The sequence below is a fragment of the Rattus norvegicus genome, chromosome 16 (genome assembly GCF_036323735.1).
Source record: "Rattus norvegicus strain BN/NHsdMcwi chromosome 16, GRCr8, whole genome shotgun sequence".
NCBI classification, from domain to species: Eukaryota; Metazoa; Chordata; class Mammalia; order Rodentia; family Muridae; genus Rattus; species Rattus norvegicus.
In genome coordinates, this window is record NC_086034.1 from 8,868,343 (window position 1) to 8,890,982 (window position 22,640).

The 22,640-nt window shown below is 42.6% G+C and overlaps 1 protein-coding gene across 4 annotated transcripts in view; it reads left to right on the forward strand.

Moving 5' to 3' along the window:
* Positions 1 to 15,216, forward strand: part of Frmpd2 (FERM and PDZ domain containing 2) — a 119,670-nt gene extending 104,454 nt beyond the window's left edge. For 3 of the 4 annotated variants that reach the window (XM_039094910.2, XM_039094912.2, XM_063275920.1), the window contains 3 exons: positions 4,944 to 5,287; positions 12,302 to 12,526; positions 14,232 to 15,216. In XM_039094910.2, coding sequence (XP_038950838.1) covers positions 4,944 to 5,287; positions 12,302 to 12,526; positions 14,232 to 14,259 — 597 coding nt within the window. In that variant the 3' untranslated portion in view covers positions 14,260 to 15,216. The remainder of the gene's footprint in view (positions 1 to 4,943; positions 5,288 to 12,301; positions 12,527 to 14,231) is intronic. The other variant, XM_039094911.2, reaches the window with a different exon arrangement.
* Positions 15,217 to 22,640: the final 7,424 nt, after the last annotated feature.

Sequence of the window (22,640 nt, forward strand, 5' to 3'; positions counted from 1 at the left end):
GGAGTTGGTGAAAATCTTTTCCCATTCTGTAGACTGCCTCTTTGTCCCGCAGTGCCCTTTGCCTTTTCAGTTTCATGAGGTCCCATTTATCAATCGTTGCTATTCTGTACAGAAAGTCGTGTCTTATGCCAATGCACTCAAGGACATTCCCCAATTTCCCTTCTATCAGGTTCAGTGTATCTGCTTTTATTTTGAGGTCTTTAATCCATTTGGACTTGAGTTTTGTTCAGGCTGTATCTATTTGTGTTCTTATACATGCAGACATCCAGTTTGACCAGCACCATTTATTGAAGATACTGTTTTTTTGCCAGTGTATATTTCTGGCCACTTTACCAAAGATCAGGTATCCATATGTGTGTAGATTTATGTCTGGGTCTTCAGTTTGATTCCACCGATCAAAATGTCTGTTTTCTACTGATTCTCTGTGGTTTTACTATTATGACTCTTTAGTACAGCCTGAAGTCAGCAATGGAGACACCCCCAACAGTTCTTCTTCTTGTTCAGGATGGTTTTAACTATCCTGGGTGTTTTCAGTGTTCTCCATGAAGTTGAGAATTGTCCGTTCAGGCTCTGTAAAGAACTGTGTTGGAATTTTGATAATAATTGCATTGAATCTGAAGATTGCTTTGGGTAGAATACCCATTTTTACTATGTTAATCATACCTGTTAACGAACATGAAAGACCATTCCATCTTCTGATATCTTCTCAAATTTCTTTCTTCAAAGACCTGAAGTTTTTATTTGCTTCGTTGTTATCCGAGGCTGTTATGAAAGGCGTTCCCCCGATTTCTTTCTCAGTCTGTTATTTGCATATAGGCAAGGCTTTTATAAGATAATTTTACATCCAGCTACTTTAATGAAAGTGTTTATCAGCTGAAGAACTCCCTGGCAGAATTTTTAGGATCACTTATGTATACTATCATATCTTCTGCAAATAAAGATACTTTAACTTCTTCCCTTCCGATTTTTATCCCCCTGATCTCCTTCAGTTGCATTATTGATCTAGCTAAGACTTCAAAAACTATATTAAATAGATGTAGTGGGAGTGGACAACCTTGTTGTGTTCCTGATTTTAATAAACTTGTTTTGAGTTTCTCTCCATTTAATTTGATGTTGGTTGTTGGCTTGCTGTGAGCTGTCTTTATTATGTGTAGGTATGTTCATGTATCTCTAATCTCGCCAGGACTTTTATCACGTAGGGGGGTTGGATTTTGCCAAGAGGTCAGTAATCATTTTTCTTTAATTTTGTTTATATACTGAATTGCATTTACTGACTTTTGTATTTTGAACCATCCCTGCATCTTTGGGATGAGGACTACTTGATCAAAATGGCTGATCTTTTTGATGTGCTCTTGGATTTGGTTTGTAAGTATTTTGTTGAGTATTTTTTGCATATATGTTCACAAGAGAAATTTGTCTGCAATTCTTTTGTGGGGTTTTTATGTGGTTTAGGTATCAGGGTGACTGTAGACTCATACAATGAATTTGGCAATGTTTCTTCTGTTCCTATTTTGTGGAATAATTTGAGGAGTATTGTTATTACTTCTTTGAAAGAATTCTGCACTAAAACCATCTAGTCCTAGGCTTTATAAAAAAATGTAATTATATTTATGTACAGAAAACTTAGTGTACATTTAACCCAGTTTAGCCTTTGCCTTTTCCAGCTTGGCAATGCGAGCCACAGACTTAGGACCCAGTGGCGGCGGATCTCGTCATATCTGTCATTATAATTGGTCTTAATAGCTTCCACCAGCTTAGCCAGAGCACCCTTGTCTTCTGAGTTAAACTGTGTGAAGGCAACGATGGTGTATGACTTCCTGTGGACCAGGCACCCCCATCTTTCGACAGGGGGCAGGAAGGAAAACCACCAGCTCAATGGGGTCTACATCAGGGGCAGTCACCACCAGCTGAGCCTTCTTGTTCTCCACCAAGGTGGTGACTGTATTGACCCCTGCTCAGAGGACAGGCAGCCTTTTAGTTGGGACGTCCCCTTTGCTCGCAGCTTTCTTCTCAGCACAGGCCAGCAACCTTTGCTTCTTCTCCTGTTTGTACTTGTGGGCAAGCTTAAGCAGCTGAGTCGCTGTTTGCCTGTCCAGGGCCTGGGGGAACGGGTTAATGGCAGAAGGTACTCTGAGCTACTTATAGAAGATGGCTCTTTGCCGTTGCAGCCTGATGTAGTGAGGCCATTTGCTGAAGTGTGTGAGATCTCTTGGGCTACCTTCTTCGCTTGGCCTTTCTTTTTTTTTTCTTTTTTTTTTCTTTTTTTGGTTGGGAGACTTTTAATGACTGATTCTATTTCCTTAGGGGCTATAGGTCTATTTAAATTATTTATCTGATCTTAATTTAACGTTGGTAAGTGGTATTTATGGGAAAATTGTCCATTTCTTTTAGATTTTTCCAATTTTGTGGAGTTCAAGTTTTTAAAGTAAAACCTAATGATTCCTTGAATTTCCTTGGTGTTTGTTGTTATGGCCCCTTTTCATTTCTGATTCTGTTAATTTGAATATTCTCTTTAACTTTTAATTAGTTTGCATAAGGGTTTGTCTATCTTGTTGATTTTCTAAAAGACGCATTGTTTCATTTATTCTTTGTAGTGTTTTCTTTTTTTTCTATTCTATTGATTTCAGCCCCAGTTTCGATTATTTCTTGCACCTACTCCTCTTGGGTATTGTTACTTCTCTCTGTTCACACTTCTTTCAGGAGTGCTGATAACTTGGAAATATAAAATCTCCCCATTTTAAAAAATGTAGACCCCTTTCCCTGCGTTCCATAAGTCTGAGTGAGCTGTATATTCATTTTCACTGGCTTTTAGAAAGTCTTCAATTTCTTTCTGTCTTGACCCATTTTTCATTCAGTAGAGAGCTGTTCTGTTTTCATGAGTTTGTAAACTCTGTTGTTTCTGTTGTTGTTGATATCCAACTTTAATCTGTGGTCATCTGTTAGGATATAGGGATTTTTTTTAATTTTCATGTCTATGTCGGGACTTGTATTTTTGTCCAACGCCATAGTCAGTTTTGGAGAAAGTTCCATGAGGTGCAGAGAAAAATGTATATTCTTCTGTGTTTGGGTGAAATGTTCTATAAATTTCTTTTAGGTTCCTTTGGTTTGTACCATCTGCTAGCTCCAGGATTTCTCCATTTAGCTTTTGCCTGATGCCCTGTCCATTGAGGATATTGAAGTCTCCCACTATCAGTGTGTGAGGGACAATATGTGATTAAAGCTGTGGTAGTGTTCCTTTACAAACTTGTGTGCTCTTGTGTTTGGGGAAGAGATGTTCAATTGAAATGTCATTTTGGTGGTTTTTTCCTTTGATGAACATGTATCGTTATCTCTTTGGTTAATTTTCATTTGAACTCTATTTTGTTAGATGATAAAATGGCTACCCCAGCTTGCTTTTTAGGTCTGTTTGCTTGAAATATTTTTTTTCTAACCTTTTACCCTGAGGTGTGTTTGTTGGATAAAGCAAAGGAATGGGTCCTGCTCTTTGCATCTATTTTGTTAGTCTGTCTTTTGTTAAGGAATTGAGACCTTTGCCTTTGATATTGAGAGAGATCCATGACCAATGACTTTTGATTCTTGTTATTTTGTTGTTGGTGGTGTTTGTGTGTATGTGAATGTGTTTCTTTTCTGTTCCTTTTGCTGGTGTAAAATTATTTACTCCTCGTGTTTTCAGGGGTATAATTAACATCCTTAGGTTAGAGTTTTCCTTTTAGCATCTTTTACAGGGCTGGATTTGTAGATAGGTATTGTTTAAATTTGACTTTATTATGGAATACCTTATTTTCTCCATGGATGGTTTTTTGAAAAATGTTTCTGGGTGTAGTACCTGGGCTGGTCTGTTATAGCCTGCAGCATATCTGCTCAGGCCCTTCTAGGTTATAGAGTTTCCATCGAGAGGTCAGGTGTAATTCTAATAGGTCTGCATTTATATGTTACTTGATCTTTTCCCATGAAGCTTTTAATATTCTTTCTTTGTGCTGTATGTTTAGTGCTTTGATTATTATGTTGTGAGAACACTTTCTGGTCTACTCTGTTGGGTGTTCTGTAATCTTCCTGTACCTTTGTAGACATCTCCTTCTTTAGGTGAGGAGAGTTTTCTTCTATGATCTGGTTGAAAACATTTTCTGGGTCTTTGAGCTGGGTTTCTTCTCCTTCCTCTATATCTATTATTCCTGGGTTTGGTCTTTTCATAGTTTCCTGGATGTGTCAGGAGTGTATCAAATTTAACATTTTTTTTTTTTTGAGCTGGGGACCGAACCCAGGGCCTTGCGCTTGCTAGGCAAGCGCTCTACCACTGAGCTAAATCCCCAACCCCAAATTTAACATTTTATTTTGTCTGTCATATCTCAACGCTTCAGACTATCTTTTCCATTTCTTGTCTGCTGTTGGTGAAACTTGCCTCTGTCGTTCTGGTTCAAAATCCTAATTTTTTTTATTTCTAGAATTCCCTTAATCTGTGTTTTCTTTTTACTGCTTCTATTTCCAGTTTTAGGTTTCAAATGGTTTTCATCATCTCCTTCACCTGTTTGTTCATGGGACTTTTTTTTCTTTCTTTAAGGAATTTTTCTCCCATTGTTGGGTTTATGTTTTCCTGGGTTTCTTAAGCTATATATTAATTTCCTCCAATTGTTTATTGTGTTTTTCTGGATTTCTTTGGGGGATTTATTCATTTCTTGTTCAAGGACCTCTATCATCTTTGTAGTTGGTTTAAAAGTCTTTTTCTTGTGCTTCAGCCATGTTGATATTCAGGGCCTGATGTGATAGGATATATCTGGGCTGTAGTGGGGACACATTGTCCTGGCTACTGTTGAATGTATTTCTATGCTGATATCTGGGCATCTGTTATGGGATGATTCAAGATCTAGGTGCTGATTTCTGGATCTGTCTTAAACCTATTTTGAGGTCTGAGACAGTGCTTGTAACCATTCACATTTCTTCAATAGACCCCTGAACTATCAGGAGACCAAAGACTCACCATGGCAACCCGTGCTGAATCAGAGCAGAGCCCCAGCCTAGATCAAGAGGACAACTGGAGGGACAGCACCTCTCTGGATGCAGGAGACGGTCTGAGTCCCAGGCCAGAGTCTTCCTACAAGGCTGAGAAAGAGGTGAAGGGAGATGGAGACAAACAGAGGCCCTGGGCCAGGTCTTTGATGCATCCGATGGAGTCCCATCCTCATTTGTGCAAACTCCACCCAGAACCAGAGACGCCAGCATTGGCCACCTCGTTGGAAAAGGATATGAGACAAAACTGCTATTCCGTGTGTGATATCAGGAGACTGGGAAGGTAAGGTTGGTTGTGCTTGCAGACACTTTGTAAACTGTGTGTATTGCATTGCCAGCAGATTACAATGGAGCAAGCACTTACTGTGGTTCATGGTGTTCAGCCCAGTTTCAGGCTTTTGAGGGGAGTAAGAAACAACAGAAGCCTGTGGCTGCAGTCACTATAACCTTACCTATGAACTTTGGGGAAAAGCAAACTCCACCCATGTGACAATTATCCCCAGTATGTCCTAGAGACTACTGATGGCAGGCCTCATGTTCTCTCCCAGCACATAGTGTGTGTTCTGCACCCCCAAGTCCTCTTCAGTTGTTGTGGTACAAAGGGAGACCTTGTGCATATCTCATTTCTACTGATGACAAAAAACTTTATTATTAACACCACATAACAGTGTCTTTCCATCTTCAAAACTAGGATGAAGCTTTCATTGGAATGACTATGTTTTTTATTTAGTCTGTATTTCAGTATCTATCCACCCTTAAGAATTTCTAGTTTTAATTCTTATTCTCATGAAAAAAGTTCTTTCCAATTCAGTTTGGAAACATTCATACACGCGCGCGCGCGCGCGCGCACACACACACACACACACACACACACACACACACACACACACCTTGAAACTTGTTAGGAGCAAGGAGAGGGGTAGAAGAAGAAGTTCAGAGGAAGGCAGGGTTTGTTTTTGCTGCTTGACATTTCTTAGCTTAGTTCATGGGCATAAACAGGCAACAACCAGGCATAATAATTTGTGTTTGAAACTATATAAAGCTGTTGGGATTCAATGACTCTCTCTCCTGGTCATTGTAACAGAGTGACAAGAGCAGACTCATTTTCTAATGCATATTCTACTGCACATATACAGGTGTTTGGGCTATTATTTTCTAAGTAATATGGTCTAACAACTATCTACAAACCATTCTCATTGTATTATTATTATAAATTATCTAAAAATGAGTTTGTATTTACAATAGGAGGTCTGTGGCTGATATGCAAACATGTACTACTTTTTATATAGGGGGTTCCAGCATCTGGGGATTCTGGTATCTGGAGGGGGTCTTATAACCAATCTCAGACAGAAAGTAAGAGACCACTGTATGAAGACAGGATGTTACAGCTGGGCTGTGGGAGAACTGTGGCAAACAGGGACCAGGATTACTGTACCTAAAAGCATCCAGATACAATTTTTTTTTCTTTTCTTTTTTTCGGAGCTGGGGACCGAACCCAGGGCCTTGTGCTTGCTAGGCAAGTGCTCTACCACTGAGCTAAATCCCCAACCCCCAGATACAATTTTTTTAAAGAACGTTGTACAAATCAAACAAAATTCAACTGCTTTGCAACATAGAATCAGCATGGCAAGCACATCCATCTCTAATTCTAATTATGTAATTAATGTTCCTTACAGTGTTACAGTTACAGTCCCTTACAATGTTATAGTTATAGTTCCTTACAATGTTACAACTACAGTTCCTTACAATGTTACAGTTACAGTCCCTTACAATGTTACAGTTCCTTACAATGTTACAGTTATAGTTCCTTACAACATTACAGTTACAGTTCTTTACAACCTTTCAGTTACAGTTCCTTACAACGTTAAAACTACAGTTCCTTACAATGTTACAGTTACAGTTCCTTACAATGTTACAGCTATAGTTCCTTACAATGTTACAGTTCCTTACAATGTTACAGTTATAGTTCCTTACAACATTACAGTTACAGTTCTTTACAACGTTAAAACTACAGTTCCTTACAATGTTACAGTTATAGTCCCTTACAATGTTACAGTTACAGTTCCTTACAATGTTACAGTTACAGTTCCTTACAATGTTACAGTTACAGTTCCTTACAATGTTACAACTACAGTTCCTTACAATGTTACAGCTACAGTTCCTTACAGTGTTACAGTTCCTTACAATGTTACAGTTACAGTCCCTTACAATGTTACAGTTATAGTCCCTTACAATGTTACAGTTACAGTTCCTTACAATGTTACAGTTACAGTTCCTTACAATGTTACAGTTACAGTTCCTTACAATGTTACAACTACAGTTCCTTACAATGTTACAGCTACAGTTCCTTACAGTGTTACAGTTCCTTACAATGTTACAGTTACAGTTCCTTACAATGTTACAGTTACAGTCCCTTACAATGTTACAGTTACAGTCCCTTACAATGTTACAGTTACAGTCCCTTACAATGTTACAGTTACAGTTCCTTACAATGTTACAGTTACAGTTCCTTACAATGTTACAGTTACAGTCCCTTACAATGTTACAGTTACAGTCCCTTACAATGTTACAGTTACAGTCCCTTACAATGTTACAGTTACAGTTCCTTACAATGTTACAGTTACAGTTCCTTACAATGTTACAACTACAGTTCCTTACAATGTTACAGCTACAGTTCCTTACAGTGTTACAGTTCCTTACAATGTTACAGTTACAGTTCCTTACAATGTTACAACTACAGTTCCTTACAATGTTACAGCTACAGTTCCTTACAGTGTTACAGTTACAGTTCCTTACAATGTTACAGTTACAGTCCCTTACAATGTTACAACTACAGTTCCTTACAATGTTACAGTTACAGTTCCTTACAATGTTACAGTTACAGTCCCTTACAATGTTACAGTTACAGTTCCTTACAATGTTACAGTTACAGTCCCTTACAGTGTTACAGTTACAGTTCTTTACAACGTTACAGTTACAGTTCCTTACAATGTTACAGCTACAGTTCCTTACAGTGTTACAGTTCCTTACAGTGTTACAGTTACAGTTCCTTACAACGTTACAGTTACAGTTCCTTACAGTGTTACAGTTCCTTACAACGTTACAGCTACAGTTCCTTACAACGTTACAGTTACAGTTCCTTACAGTGTTACAGTTACAGTTCCTTACAATGTTACAGTTACAGTTCCTTACAATGGAATCCTGGGCATCATACAATGGGCTTGATGAAGTGATAAAGGGAAGAACTTAGGAAACTCATCCAAGGCCAGTCTTTAGTATGCTTCTGTGGGACACATTAAAATTCTTCTTCCCTTTATATTATATGTATATATGTGTGTATATATATATGTATGTATATATATATGTGTGTGTGTGTGTGTGTGTGTGTGTGTGTGTGTTGAATGCAAAAACTATAGAGAATGTGTAGAAGTCACAAGAACACTTGGGAAAGTTAATTCTTTTCTCAAACTCAGGCCATCCCATTTGGCGGCAAGCTCTCTTACCTGCTGAACCATCTCAGCATCCCTAGATGTCTAAAAGTCTTGTTATCAGGGAGTTTGGAAATGGATTGTTGACTGCTGGGTTAAAGGTATTTCTGGGTTTAAGTGCAAGTCTAGTTATATCTAGATTTGCATGATGCCTTTAACTCCTCAATCGTTAATAAAAAACATTTTAACTTTTGAACAGCACAACCCATCTGTGCTTCATTCGTGATATAGCATTATGGCAGGTTTTATATAAAAATGGTCAACTCTAAGCTCATACTCCACGCAGGAGCACATGCCCTGCAGAAAGGGCTCCCTGAGTATTTCCTGGGTATAGAACTTGTTCCTGTGTGAGTAGCCATTTCTCATCACATCCCTGTTGGTCAGACAATGCTCCCTTATGTTGTGCTGAAATTTACCTTTTCATATTTTTTAAACATTTAATTTATTTATATGTATGCACTGTAGCTGTCTTCAGGCACACCAGAAGAGGACATCAGATCCATTACAGATGGTTGTGAGCCACCATGTGGTTGCTGGGAATTAAACTCAGGACCTCTGGAAGAGCAGTCAGTGCTCTTAATCACTGGGCCATCCCTCCAGCCCCCTTTTCATATTTTTTTTTCCAGAGCTGGGGACCGAACCCACGGCCTTGCGCTCGCTAGGCAAGCACTCTACCGCTGAGCTAAATCCCCAACCCAGTGGTAGCTCATATTTTTTACTTACAAATCCTAACTCCATTTCCTCTTTTCTTCTTATCCATTTTTAGAAAATAATATTTTATGCACTCTTTGAAATTTTCCTGTAATATATTTTGATTGTATTCACCCTCCCACAACTCCTTTGAGACCTTCCCCAGTGCCCTCCCTATCCACACAACCTCATCCCGTACCTCTTAAACAACAACCCAAAACCCATAGAGTCTAGTTTGTGTTGGCTGACTACTCCTGAGTGTTTGGCCAGCCCTGGATTGTGATCAATACACAAACTAGAATGCTCCAAACCTGTCATTCTCAGAGGGTGTTGTCCTTTTGAGGGTCAGGTAGAGTCCTTCAGGTTTGTCCAAAACATTCTAGTGAAGTTTTTGGTCCTCAGTTGCTGTGGTTATCACTTTTTGTTTTACTATTTTTTTAAACAGTTTTGGCCCTGTGGCCTTTGTGACCATGGGCAGCAGCACCCTTCGTGTTGTTCCCTCTGGCACCATGTGCCCCTTTGCACTTGATTACATGATGGTCCTGGGGTTGGCAAAGTTCTCCACCATAAGCTCCCTGTTTTCTGGTTCTTCTTTTGCCTCATCTTCTTCTTCCATTCAAGAATGCGTCTCCTCTCTGAAAGGACACAAAGCATGGCTGCCCCTCCTCCACAGGACAGTCATTAGCTCAGTTCATATATTCATGGCGACTATATCTGAAAAAATAAAAGAGTAGTGTGTATCCAGAAATCACTTAAGGTAGGGCTCCCCAACTTGTGAGTATGGTCCTCAATAGTGTTCAAAAGTGGCACCGAGGTTCTCTATGGACTTCTTACGAGCACCCTCAGATCTGAGGTGACTGTTCCAGCCAGACTGGCCCTTTGATTCTGGCTTCTCTGGGTTACACACTCTGCAGTTAGGACAAAAGGCACAGACTGGGGAGCATGTAGTGTATAGAGTCAGCATTGCCTCTTGCTAGGGCCTGGGCCTGGAGAGTTGTCATCCTTCATTTGGGGGCTTCCCAGTTGTCAACTAGCACCATGATTCCCAGGCTGCTGTGCAAGTCGGAAGAAACAGGACAGTTCAGTGCCTGGTACACAGTAGGAACTCAGCACTACAATGCGTTCCTCCTCTTTCTTGGGCAGTTTTTTGAGACAGGACAAGCCTCGTCAATTGAAATCCCCAGGAAGCTGCCGGAACTTGTTGCCAGGTGATTCCTTCTTAACGCCAGATGGCTGCCAGCACCCAAGCTACCACACAGTAGATTTCTTTTCCTTCCTCACTCTCATCTATCTCCTATAGCCAGAGACTCTAAAGCTCTCATAGTACATTGTCAGGGAAGGGTTGGATTGCCCACCCATGGCTGAGGATACATTTTTTTACACAAGGCTGCCTAAAGTTTGGGCATAGGGTGACAATCACATCACGTCTCATCACTCTAGGATGTCCAACACCATCTATCCTTTTGCTGTAGGAGAAGATCACTTTCTCTTTGGCTAAGTCTCACATCAAATCTAGAGGATTCCTTGACAGTGTGGAGGGGATGGATGGCGTAGATGAGCCTTGTCAGACCGGCAGCTCCGCTGGTCCACAGGCAACCGTGTTCTGCACCCTCATAGCCTCCCGTTTCTGCCTGTGCAGTGCTTGGCTCTTCTTGCCTTGTGTTATAACTCCCTGGTGTTCCCTCACTATGCTTATAAAAAAACCATAATTTATGCGTGATTTGATCACATTTATTAAATTTTTAAACCGATTTCCCTTCCAAGCACTTGGCAGCTTCTAAATTGTTTTACAGTCGTGGTAGAATCATTTATTCTTATATACAAGCATGCATATATTCACACGGAATGCACTTTTATACACATCCTGCAGCTATCTTTCAGGAATGGAAATGATGACCCTTGACAGCAAAACTCAGCCTGCGATGCATGTTGTCTGCTGTTTGTGGGTTCGTAGCTCTTCGGGTGTTCTAGGGTTGATTTTTAAGTGAAAGTCCCACCAGGGAAAGGGGAGCAGGGATGGGAGCGGGTAACAGAACTGACTTGTTCATCTGGTATGGGGGAAGAAGCTGAGACGTGAGGACCCATGCATTTTTTTAAAATGGCAACTAAATGTCTGTCCTTCTCTCTTAGATTTTCCTTCTCATCCTCTCTGACCAGATTAGCAACAGACATTTTCTGAGAATCTTTCTCTTCATGTCTGCCGTGCTGCGCAGAGCACCCCACGGTCTGCAGGACTCCTCTTTCCTCATCCAAGGCTGCACGGTTAACTCGGATCCTCCCTGGAAGGCTGAATCTTTCTCTTGCATCTGCATGTGCATCACCAGATAATGAGTCTCACCAGTCTTCTGCCTCCTGTGTCCTTCTTTTGACATGGGGGAACAAATGTCACTCCAGCTGGCTGCCTCTCTAAACACACACATTTTATCGGTGCTTAGAAAGGGACCTGGCATTCGCACAAAGGGCTTTGAAGGTTCTTATTATCTCCTTGGACTTTTTCCTCTAATCTGTCTACCAGAATGGTCAGCGCATCACGGCCATTAAAAGCAGCATCTCACCATAGCCTTACCCTGTGCTAGGAGTTCTGGAAAGCATATGATGTGTAGCAATCACTGAATCTAAACATTCTAACAATCCTAAAAATCCTGTCCCATTGTTTCAGATAAGAAAATCAAGGTCACTGAGAGCAACAAACCTATCCAGAATCTCAGTGCAAAATGCAGGTCCTAGACCTGAGGGCAGCTCATAGCTTTGCCTGCAGTCCTGTGCCTTCTAGCGCCCTCCCCACCCTCCATGGGTTCCTAACACACCGAGTTGCCTCTGCTTGCTCCTCACGCTACAATATTTCCGAGCTGTTCTTGCTTTCATTAGCTTGGGAGTCTCACCAGTGCAGGAACCATATTATATTTGCTGTTTGTGTCCTGATACCAAGGGCATTCTTTGACAGGAGCTGTTTAAACCTGGCTAGGTCTTAGATGATGAACCAGGGTGAGGGTCCTGAGAAGCAAGGAGAAGATGGGTGAGGAATTTCTGATGCAGACTGGAAGGCACAGGTTTCTGTTTTCCAGTCTTGAATTGGACAGGGATGATGCTGATGGTGCCATCTGCTTTCTACCTGAAAGCTCTTCCCTCACCTTGGACTCTGAAGGATACATGGCCCTCACCTCCACATCCGCAGGCCAGCTGCCCTGTGAAGAGTGTCTGGAGGCAGACTCAGAGACTATTCCTCTGCCTCGGTTCTGTTCTTCGGGTGCTCTCCTGAAGTCTTCCCTTCCGGAAGGATCACCAGGGAGTGAGAGTGACTGGGAGGACCTGGATGAGCCTGTGGATGGGGATGAGGTGCTCAGGTGGGTGTCACACTCGACGTGCGATGAGGCATCACAAGGCTCACTTGGGTGATGGTCCCCTTGGGTGTCATCTGGACCCTTGGGTGTCATCTGGACACCATGTCTCCTGAGTGCTTACTGTGGTTCCTTTCCCATAATGACTACCTTACCAAAACAAAAGTGACCAATGCGAGGGCCCCTTCCAGAATCGGGGGGTGGAGGCGGAGGGCAGAGCTTGCATCAAAGATGACAGAGGACTAAGTACACCATCAACCTTCAGGCTGGGAGTAAGGGGAGGGTACGTTTCTCCAGATGTGTAACCAATCAATACCTTTGTAAAATGCTACCATGTGTACACATCCAATGCACAAAACATGCTGTATAGTCAAGAAACTTTCCTTGATAGTTTCTTTCTATTTTCAAGATGTGCCAAAAGCTATCAGGCTTTTGTTCATTTTGGGAAGATTCTGGCATTGTTAAAAGGCTTGTTCACCTTGGTTCCCTTGTGTCCCAGCCTGGAATGCCTTTCCCTGGCTGTATACAAGGACATTTTGCCATCACAAATGCCTGAACTGGAGCCTCAAAGGACAAGGGCAGGCAAGGAAAGAGGGAGATGGGTATTAGAAAGTTGAATATGAAGCCCCATTCTTATCTGAAAGAGACAGCCTGTTACTAGGAGGCTTCTGAGTTTGAAGGCAGTTCACATACATTTCTAGCGAATCAAGCATCCTGACATGGATTGAAGTCGTGGATTGAGTTTGTAGAACTGTGAAACCTACCAGGGAGAGGCTGCATATGGAGAACGCTCATCTAATTGAGTTTAGTGGGGCCAGTGCATTGAAAGAAGGTTGAACAATCTATGGGTACCCACAGGGACCCAGGTAAGAGCCCCAAGTTGCAGTGCATATGAAATGCTCTGAGATTCTCAGCACCCACTCCCGAGAAAGAGAGAGAGAGAGAGAGAGAGAGAGAGAGAGAGAGAGAGAGAGAGAGAGAGAGATGAGAACAAGTTATTTCAGTGGGAGGTGTGGGCAAACCCTGCTGTTTAAGGTCACAGTCTACCACGTCAGGATGGCTCCTGTGAGCTCTACGCAAAATGGACTCCCTTTTCCAACATAGCTTCCTCTTCTCTGCTTCTCCTTTTCTGGGGAGCCCCACCACTACACCCTTTACCTGAGGAAGGTCACATAGTCCTTGGGAAAACTATAGGTCAACTTCCTCTCTCCCAGTAAGAACCTGTCCAATCAGCACCTGCGATTCCTGGAATGCCGTTCCACGCAAATGAGACATTCCCAGTACTAACGCTCTAGTCGATGATTTACATTCACTCTGAAGACTCCTTCCCACTCTCCAAAGTTCATATGTAGCCCTTGTTCACCCTGAATAAGGTGTATGCATACAAGCTGTTCCACTGAATATCGTCTAAGAGAGCAGCAACACTAAAAATCCTCCGAGAAGACCACTCCCCACTCCCTACTCTCTCACTATCCTATCCTTCCTCCCACATTTTTAGAAAGTACTTTTTTTTCCCCATGAAGCAAAAACAACAAGACAAAACCAAACACTACCACCAACTCCCGCCCCACCCCAAACCACCACCAACAATAGCAAAAAATACCCACCAACCAACAATCCGGGGATTGTAAGAAAACTATTGAATTGTGTGATTTAGAGAGGTTTCTGTCCAAAGAGTGAACGACCTACTAAAAGTTGCTTACTCTTTTAGGTGGACACACTCAGCGCGAGTCTCCTGAGATAGAACCCCGAGGGATTCTTCACAGGCACTCTTTTGTGGGAGAGCCCTCAGCTGACTTCCGTCCAGGAAATGTACCTGTTTGCTCATCTCCCCTGGAAGAAGCATCTTCGAGCCAACGGGCTAGGCTGGAGCTCCTGGGCTAGTTACCAAGGGCTAACTTCTGAGAGTTTGTGCCTGTTACTTCTGAGGCTCATCACCATTAGTAGCCACAACTTCCTCTTCCGTTCTAAAGCTTAAGTCAAGCAAATTTTTGTGTGTATGGAGTAGGTTTCCCCTCGTGAAGGGAATTGAGAACTAATTTCTTTACATAAGATAAGCCGGAGCAGAGGAAGCGCCCGGCTGCCACGCTGGTGCACCGTTTTCCAAGATGGATGCCACATTCTGGTTTAACTGTCTCAGTGTCCTTGAAAACATCTGGCAAGGGCTCAAAGGCCACACAGGAAATATCTTTCTGTATTGATTTTTCCATGTCCTTCCTTTAGCTCCAAATAGTCATGTGTTCTTTCTAAAGGATTTTTCCTCTTTCGATCCTAATGCCTGGTTCTCATCACCTAGAAAGTGAAGTGTAGTTGAGCTACCATTACTCGAGGTGGATAGGTAGCTGCCATCATTACAAGAATGAAAACTAGTAGAATTAACACATGCATGGAAGAAAAAGACCTGTTGGGCCATAGCGTAAGTCATTAGTGTGACCCTGTATAATGGAGAAGACATAGCAGAGACAAGGTCTCACATGAGGGAAATGGGGAAAATGTACTAATATAATGAGAGTGTGCCCGTTATAGGTCATGTTCTGCCATGTAGGCCTGTTCTGCTGCGCATGGAAAAGAAATTCCCAGCAATCTGAGTAGCCCTTCCTTCAGACTGTTACAGCTCCACATGCTGCTGCATCATTTTATAGGCCTCGGCTGTGGAGAATTAATTAACTATGCAATAAAATGACTAATTAATAACATTTACCAATCTGCTGAACTCCGGTTGTTTCTTCCACACTTGGACAAGAAATGGGAAGATATACAACCAAATAAACATAGTCTTCTTCCCTGTAGGACAAGGCCCCTGCTATTCAGGTACATATGTGAGTGCTGAGTCCTTTTTCATGGACACCTGTTAATTCACCTTTGAGGTTTGGTTGCAGCTTTCTTTTGCTTTATGTCAGAGGCAGTATGAGAAAGGGGAGCCCTGGCACTCTTCCCCTGTCTGTCTGCACACTTCTCTACATGAAACACTCATAGACCTTTGGTCCAAAACTGAGAGTCACTTACCCTTAGAGGTCCTGGGTCACTGGGGCCAGACGATGCCCAGAGGGACCTACTTTTACCAAGTGGGTGATCATATATGGCCAGACCTGGGGACAACTGACCCAGATATATCTTGCCCCTCTCATCCTTGTTCCTTGCCAAAAATAACTTTCAAGCTCTCATACGTGCTGGAAGTGGCTGAAATATATGCATATTCAGCCTTCAATAGAATGTAAAGTGGGTAACTCATTCCATGTAGTAAAGATAACAAAGTCTTCCCAAATTATTTTGTATGTCTACTGCAGTTCCTGTCATAATTCTGCCACAATAGTTTTATTCTGCAATCAACTTTGTTATATGTCTTAATATAATTCTATGAAGAAACTGTGCTCTGATATTTATATTAAAGTATGGGCTCTAGAATAGATAAAGTCTCTTATAAAAGGAGAATAAGGTGAGAGGAGCCACTGTAACCAAAATTAAGGTTTGCTCTATAGCTATGTAGATGTACACAGATCTATGGGACAGAATGCAGAACCCAGAAATAAATATTCTTAATGGAGTTTTTGACAGAAGTATAGAGGAAATCCAATCGAGAAAGAATAATTTTTAAGACAAGTATGTGTATAAACATTACTCTAAACTTCACATTTTGTATAAAACAAGTCATGGACTTAAATGTAATGGTAAAAGGGTAGCGGTTTTAGAAAAGGAAAAAAATTCCTTGAGATCTAGAACTTGACAGAGAAATCTTGAAAAATTTCCCCTATAAAGACTATGGTGAAATGATTGAAGATGGGCCTCAACATGAAAGAAGGGAGCTGTAAAACCAACCAGGAGCTAATATCTAGGATATAAAAAGAGCTCTCAAAACTCAAAAGTAAAAAAAAAGATAAATAAAAAATCCAAGTAGAAATCTGATGTGCTATTAGTAGACATTTCTCGGCAGATGCTAGACAGGTTCATATAAACAATGAAAGTACACTGAATTCCATGTGCCACCGGGGAGTTGTAAACTCAAGTTATAATGTATTGACACATGTATCAGTATGGTAAAATAAAGTCATACACACAATACCCAAAGCTATGAGGATGGGGAAAAGATGCACTGCCTGACATTGTACCCTAAAAACATCCTGTAAAGCTAAGCACATAATAACCACAAGACTCAGAAACGGCACACTGGAGTTTATCCCAGAGGAATCAGAGTTTACATTTATATAATTATTCATTGTAACTTTATTCATAACAGCACCAAACCAGAAAAAAAAACTGTGTCTTTCAACAAATAAATGCCTAAACAAAGAGTGATAAACTATATGGGAATGAAAAGGCCATTAGCACACACAGCCAGGGGGATGGAACTCCAGAGACTTAATGCTGAGTAAGACAAAAGGCAGTCCAAAAGACAGAACAAGTCTGATACCATTTGGGTAAGATTCACAGAACAACAACATCCCAGAAAAGGGAAATAGAAGTTAAGGAGGACAGCGAGGAGAGTGGGAAGGGTGTGTTAAGAGATGGCAACAGGGGTCATCCCCATGATGATGGAAACAACCTGTAATATTGATTGTGGTGACATAGCGGGTGTGTGCATCTTGGTGATGAGAAAATTATATGGCATTTTGCACACATGAGTAAAAGAAAAATCAGAGACGATCTGATCAAGATGGACGGGTGACAACCCATCATTCCTTGCGGTACTGTACAGGTTTGCATGATGCTACCATTTGGGCAAGCTGAGTGGAGAGGGTCCTCTGTGTGGTTTCTTTTTTTACATGAGCTCTGTTGCAGAATGCAGTCATCAAGATAAAAATAACCAACAGAATATTGGAAAACCAGTATCTATTCGTTCTATTTCATCCTTATATATATTTATTGAGCACTCACTACATAGCTAGGCTAAGGGCATGGTAAAATTAGTGTAGATATGGATTGTCTATGGGGGTCCTGATTCCTACGGAGGAGATCAAATATGAACTCATGAGACAGTATTATAAGCATGGCTTTGAAGCCAGAATGATGGTACAGGAATCAACATATACACAACAGATGTGTTTAAAGATTAAAAGAAGTATCTATCCACAACAGAGAGGTGAACCTTGAAGTCATGTGCTGTAGGGCATGGGGCAATGTCAAGTCGAGGTAGAGGAGGAGTCAGCGGGTGGGGTGGATTGTGAGTGAAGAAGTTTGGATTCTCCGTTGCTGTTCGTTAGAGAATTCCCATTGGAGAGAGTAATCCGATTTGTGGAGTAGAGAAACAATTGGCTCAAGGGAGACAGGTTCAAATCCAATCAGACAAAGTGACGATGGACTGACACCTCTCAAAGTGAGAGTCTAAATAAACCTTTCCTCTTTTTAAAGCAGACAATCTCAGATATTTTGTTAGAGCAACAGAAAGGTGACTAAGGCGGGGATTATTGGAGGACAATATACTTGGTGATAAGTCTGGTTATGCACACATAGAATTTGAGATTTCCCAAGATGCAGAGTGTCACAGTGGTAAGTTATCATTGAGGTGAGGCCGCGTTGTACTCTTTTTGCAGAGAATGCAATTACTAAGGCTTCAGAGCAAAATGAGCCATGGCTTTGTACATCAGAGACCGTGGAGAAAGGACTCTAGGGATCGATGTGCAGCCCATACTGATACACTAGAGAGCAACAGTAGGAGACTGGATGTGAGGATAAGTAGGCACAGCTGAGGGCCATCTGAGGAACCCTGAAGGGAATGATGGAGGCTGTGAATCTTCTTCTTTTTCAGACTCATCTGTGGCTGACTGACCAATGATCCTCCCCTTTGATAAGAAATTGCTCAAGATCAACAGACTCCAGGTTCTGAGTCTACTCTCAGTGCTCTGACTGGGAATAGACTAGACAGCGAGTGGCCGTTTCAGCATCATGGTATCTTTCTTCCTGTTGGGCAGACCTGGCTTCCTGGCTTTGGAGAAATGCCATTGGTAGTGGTAGAATGAACCATTGCATTTAATTCAGGGGACACATAAGTAATTAGGGAGTGGGTGTTTTAGAAACATTCCTCTATGGATCTATAGAAGCAATTTACAAGTAGTTATGCACCCCTCCCTGGTAGATTCTGATGGTCTTCCAAGGACCCAGAGTGGGACTAATCTTATGAAATCAGTGTTATGGAGGTCAGAGCAGGATGATGGAGAGAGCCAAGGCTTTGGAAGTATATAACTGAGCTTCTGAGTCCACTGTGTAGGAGCTCTGCCCCTCAGTGGCTGCTGGAGACCCCATGGTGAGCAATTACCACAGTGGGTGGAGGTCCTGTGCCATCCCATGGGCAATGAAGCTGGATGTAGTGATTTCCTGCAGGAGGATCCCTGAGAAACCAGAGTATCTTCCATTCAGCTCAAATACCCGATGGACAGCTCTTTACTGGGAATGCCAACTGCAGAGGTGACAGTGGGGTGAGCATGTGAAGCTATGAGAGAAAGGAGATGACTACAGAGCTCCCTTTCCCCAGGCATGAGTGCAAAATGGGGCCAAGCAATTAGTAAGGCAGACTGAGCCTTTCACTGAGATGGAACCGTTCTGGGTATTCTACATTGTGGACCAGCCCCAGATTTTACAGGCACGAGCCCAGTGGAAAAAGACACTAGGACAAGTCTGAATGACACTGGGAAAATGCAAAGAAGTTGCACTCAGTTAAGTTCAAATAATAAGAGACAATAAATTGGCAACGTCTGTATTTCCTCTATAAAGCTTGGCTCTGACTAAATAGTAGCTCACAGGATGGGAAGCCCGGGGTCGAGCTTGTCTCTTAGAACCTGGCTGTGTGTCTTTAGCTGTCTGCCCCACCATTATTCTATAGCTAATATGTAGGAATGGGTGTGCATGTGCAAGAGTTTGTGGCAGGCCCTCATGCAGCTCTCTTCAGGCAAAGCCTACAGTTTCTCTCCTTGAGCTGCCATTTGCTGGGCAATGGGTACATTGAAGCTGAAGATGGGCGAGTCGCCACCTCACGAAACAACCACTGTATATTCACGGTGAGTCTGCCATCTGCCAGGCTCAGGGGCATGGCGAGGTAAGTGAATGTCCTTCTGCTCTTTAAATAAAATGGTTTTCAGTCTCCGCTGGGACTTTTATTAGGCTTAGACTTCGCTCAATTTATTTTTATAGAGTCTTTTATGGCCAGTGTCTCAAAGCCAGGCAGGAAGAAAGCAGCACACAGAGAGGCCGCACAGCTTCTTTTAAGCTCACGGTTCTCATCAACTTGTGTTTAGTTCTGGCTGTGAAGAATTCCATCCCAAAATAAACCGAGCAGCCAAGCAGAGGCCTGCACCAGGGGTGCTGTGGAGGGGAAAATGCCATTCAAGGGATTGTTCTGTTTCTGTCACTTGCTTCTCTTTTCCCATTTTTTATCCTTTGACAGGCATCCATACTGGCCTGGGATTCACTATGTAGCTTAGCCTACCTTGATTCTCATCCCCCCCCTCTTTCTCTCTCTCTCTCTCTCTCTCTCTCTCTCTCTCTCTCTCTCACACACACACACACACACACACTAGGGAGTAGCACTATTAGGAGGTGTGGCCTTGCTGGGGGAAGTGTGTCATGGGAACGGGCTTTAAGACCCTCATCCTAACTGCCTGGAAACCAGTCTTCTCTTAGTGGCCTTGAGATGAAGATGTAGAACTGTCAGCTCCTCCTGCATCAAGTCTCCCTGGATGCTGCCATGCTCCCACCTTGATGATAATGAACTGAACCTCTGAACCTGAAAGCCAATTCCAATTAAATGTCCTTTATAAGATTTGCCTTGGTCATGGTGTCTGTTCACAGCAGTAAAACCCTAACTCAGACACACTGTCTCTTCCCCATGGGTGTGTGAGTGTGAGCGAGTGAGTGTGTGTGTGTGTTGTGAGGTGTGTGTATGGTATACATTGTGTGTAATTGCTAATGTAGGTATGTGGCTGTTCAGAGGGAGTGTTAGAACACTCTCCATATGGTAGTGATCAACTGATCCGCAAGTTCTTATCTTTATAGTCATAGACTAGTGTGTATCTCTCATTCCTCATCAGAGAAAGGTTTTTAATTTTTAGTTAATTAATTAATTAATTTTGCAGTGGATGGCAATGAATACAGAGACCATAACTGGTCACATGCAGAGAGTAAATGACTGTGGAGTGTTTGGTTCTAAATGGGACATCTGTGGGACGATGGACCATGCTAGGAAACTTGGTGAGGTAGAGCATGTCCAAGACCCCGGCACCCAGGTACCCATCCACCTGAGATGGTAGATGCCTCCCTGCTCCCTGCCAGATTCCTGACCTGAAACACATGCCACACTTCCCACATAAGGAAATGTGACCTGTGGCCATGTAGCCCCAGAACAGTGTTCTCCATGCTAATGAGGTACCTAGAGGCTCTGAGGGTTTAGTCAATAAACTTCCCTTCCTAGACATCCCTCCCCTGCGAAAGGTATTTAATCTCTGATCCACCCCGATGAGTTGATACACATCTATTTTCCTTGGATGAACAGTCAAATAAAAGCTATGGATAAACATTGTACTGGCTGGTTTTGTGTGTAAACTTGACAAAAGTTGGAGTTATCACAGAGAAAGCCTCCCTTGAGGAAATGCCTCCATGAGACCCAGCTGTAAGGCATTTTCTCAATTAGTGATCAAGGGGGGAGGACCCAGCCCATTGCGGGTGGTACCATCCCTGAGCTGGTGGTCTTGGGTTCTATAAGAGAGCAAGCTGAGCAAGCCAGGGGAAGCAAGCCAGTAAGCAACATCCCTCCATGGCCTCTGCATCAGCTCCTGCCTCCTGATCTGCTTGAGTTCCAGTCCTGACTTCCTTTGGTGATGAACAGCAATGTGGAAATGTAAGCTGAATAAACCCTTTCCTCCCCAGCCTGCTTCTTGATCATGATGTTTTATGCAGGAACAGAAACGCTGACTAAGACAAATGTGGACTATCTCTTCCATTGAAACCAACATGGGGAGGATGGAGGAGACTCTCCTAGCTCTGTCTCCAGTGGAGGGCCTCTCTACACTTCCAGACAATGCTGCTACCTCCACTGATGCGCTAAAGCTGGAGTTCCCCATTTCACTGACCTGGGTTTACTGTCATCCTCAGCCCGTGGGCCTCCAATGGTTCTGGCCTCTCCGAGGGCTCATGGACCCCCCACCTTTCGTTCCTGACTCTTCTGAGAGTCAGGGAATCCCAACTTCAGCCTCCCCATCTTGGACTCTGTTTTCCTACCCCTCGAACAGTGTCTTGGCACTTCCCTAAAGCCCAGCACCCAAAGGCAGTGGTACAGGGAGACACAGTCAGACATTCCTTGGATTTTGCCTCCCCAGTGGCCATGCCCCACACCCCAGTGGCAGGGCGAAATGTGGACCCACAGACATCTGGATCATCCTCCCTGCCCTCAAGGCTTAGGGATCATCCAGGAAGAGGGGGGTGGAAAGATCGTAAGAGTCAGAGGGAATAGATTCCTGTAGAAAAACAGTATTTTCTGGATACGGCAGTGCTGTTATACACATAAAATCACAGAGGCTGGGACTGCATGCACAAGGTCAAGCCAGTCAAAATCTCAGCATAGATTGGGTGTATGAAGAAGCTATTGGTAACATATGGTTGTGTGGGTGTGTGGCAGGGGACGGTCAGTTTCTTCAAGGATGGGGACTCTCAGAGACTACTCGTGCTACCAGTATTTAGATCTACACCCATGAAAGTATCAGCAGAACTAAATGTACTCAGGGGGGAATTAAAAAGAAACAAGAGTGAGCACATGAAATTGAGAGGGAAACATGACAAGAGAAATAAAGGAGACATTGCTGAAGAGAAAGTCAGGGGAAGATTCATAGTCCTATTCATGTATGACTATTAGATAGAATATTTTAGAGGCAAAATAAAAATAACTTAGGATCCTGAGGTCCTGGGTCTGGGTACCCACTAGGGTCCTTTCTAACCCATAGCTTGGAATGAGAAACCATCTTAGCATCGGTTCTTGCCCTTGTGAGGGGTGAATAGATGAATCCCACCTCAGAAGACAGTAGACATTACTTGGTCTTTAGGGGACATTCCAACGGGAGTCTGGGTATTCAGATTAGAAGCAGGGATGGCAAAGCCCATGGGATTCCAGAAGCACTACTGCCTCCTTGGTCTGGTGACT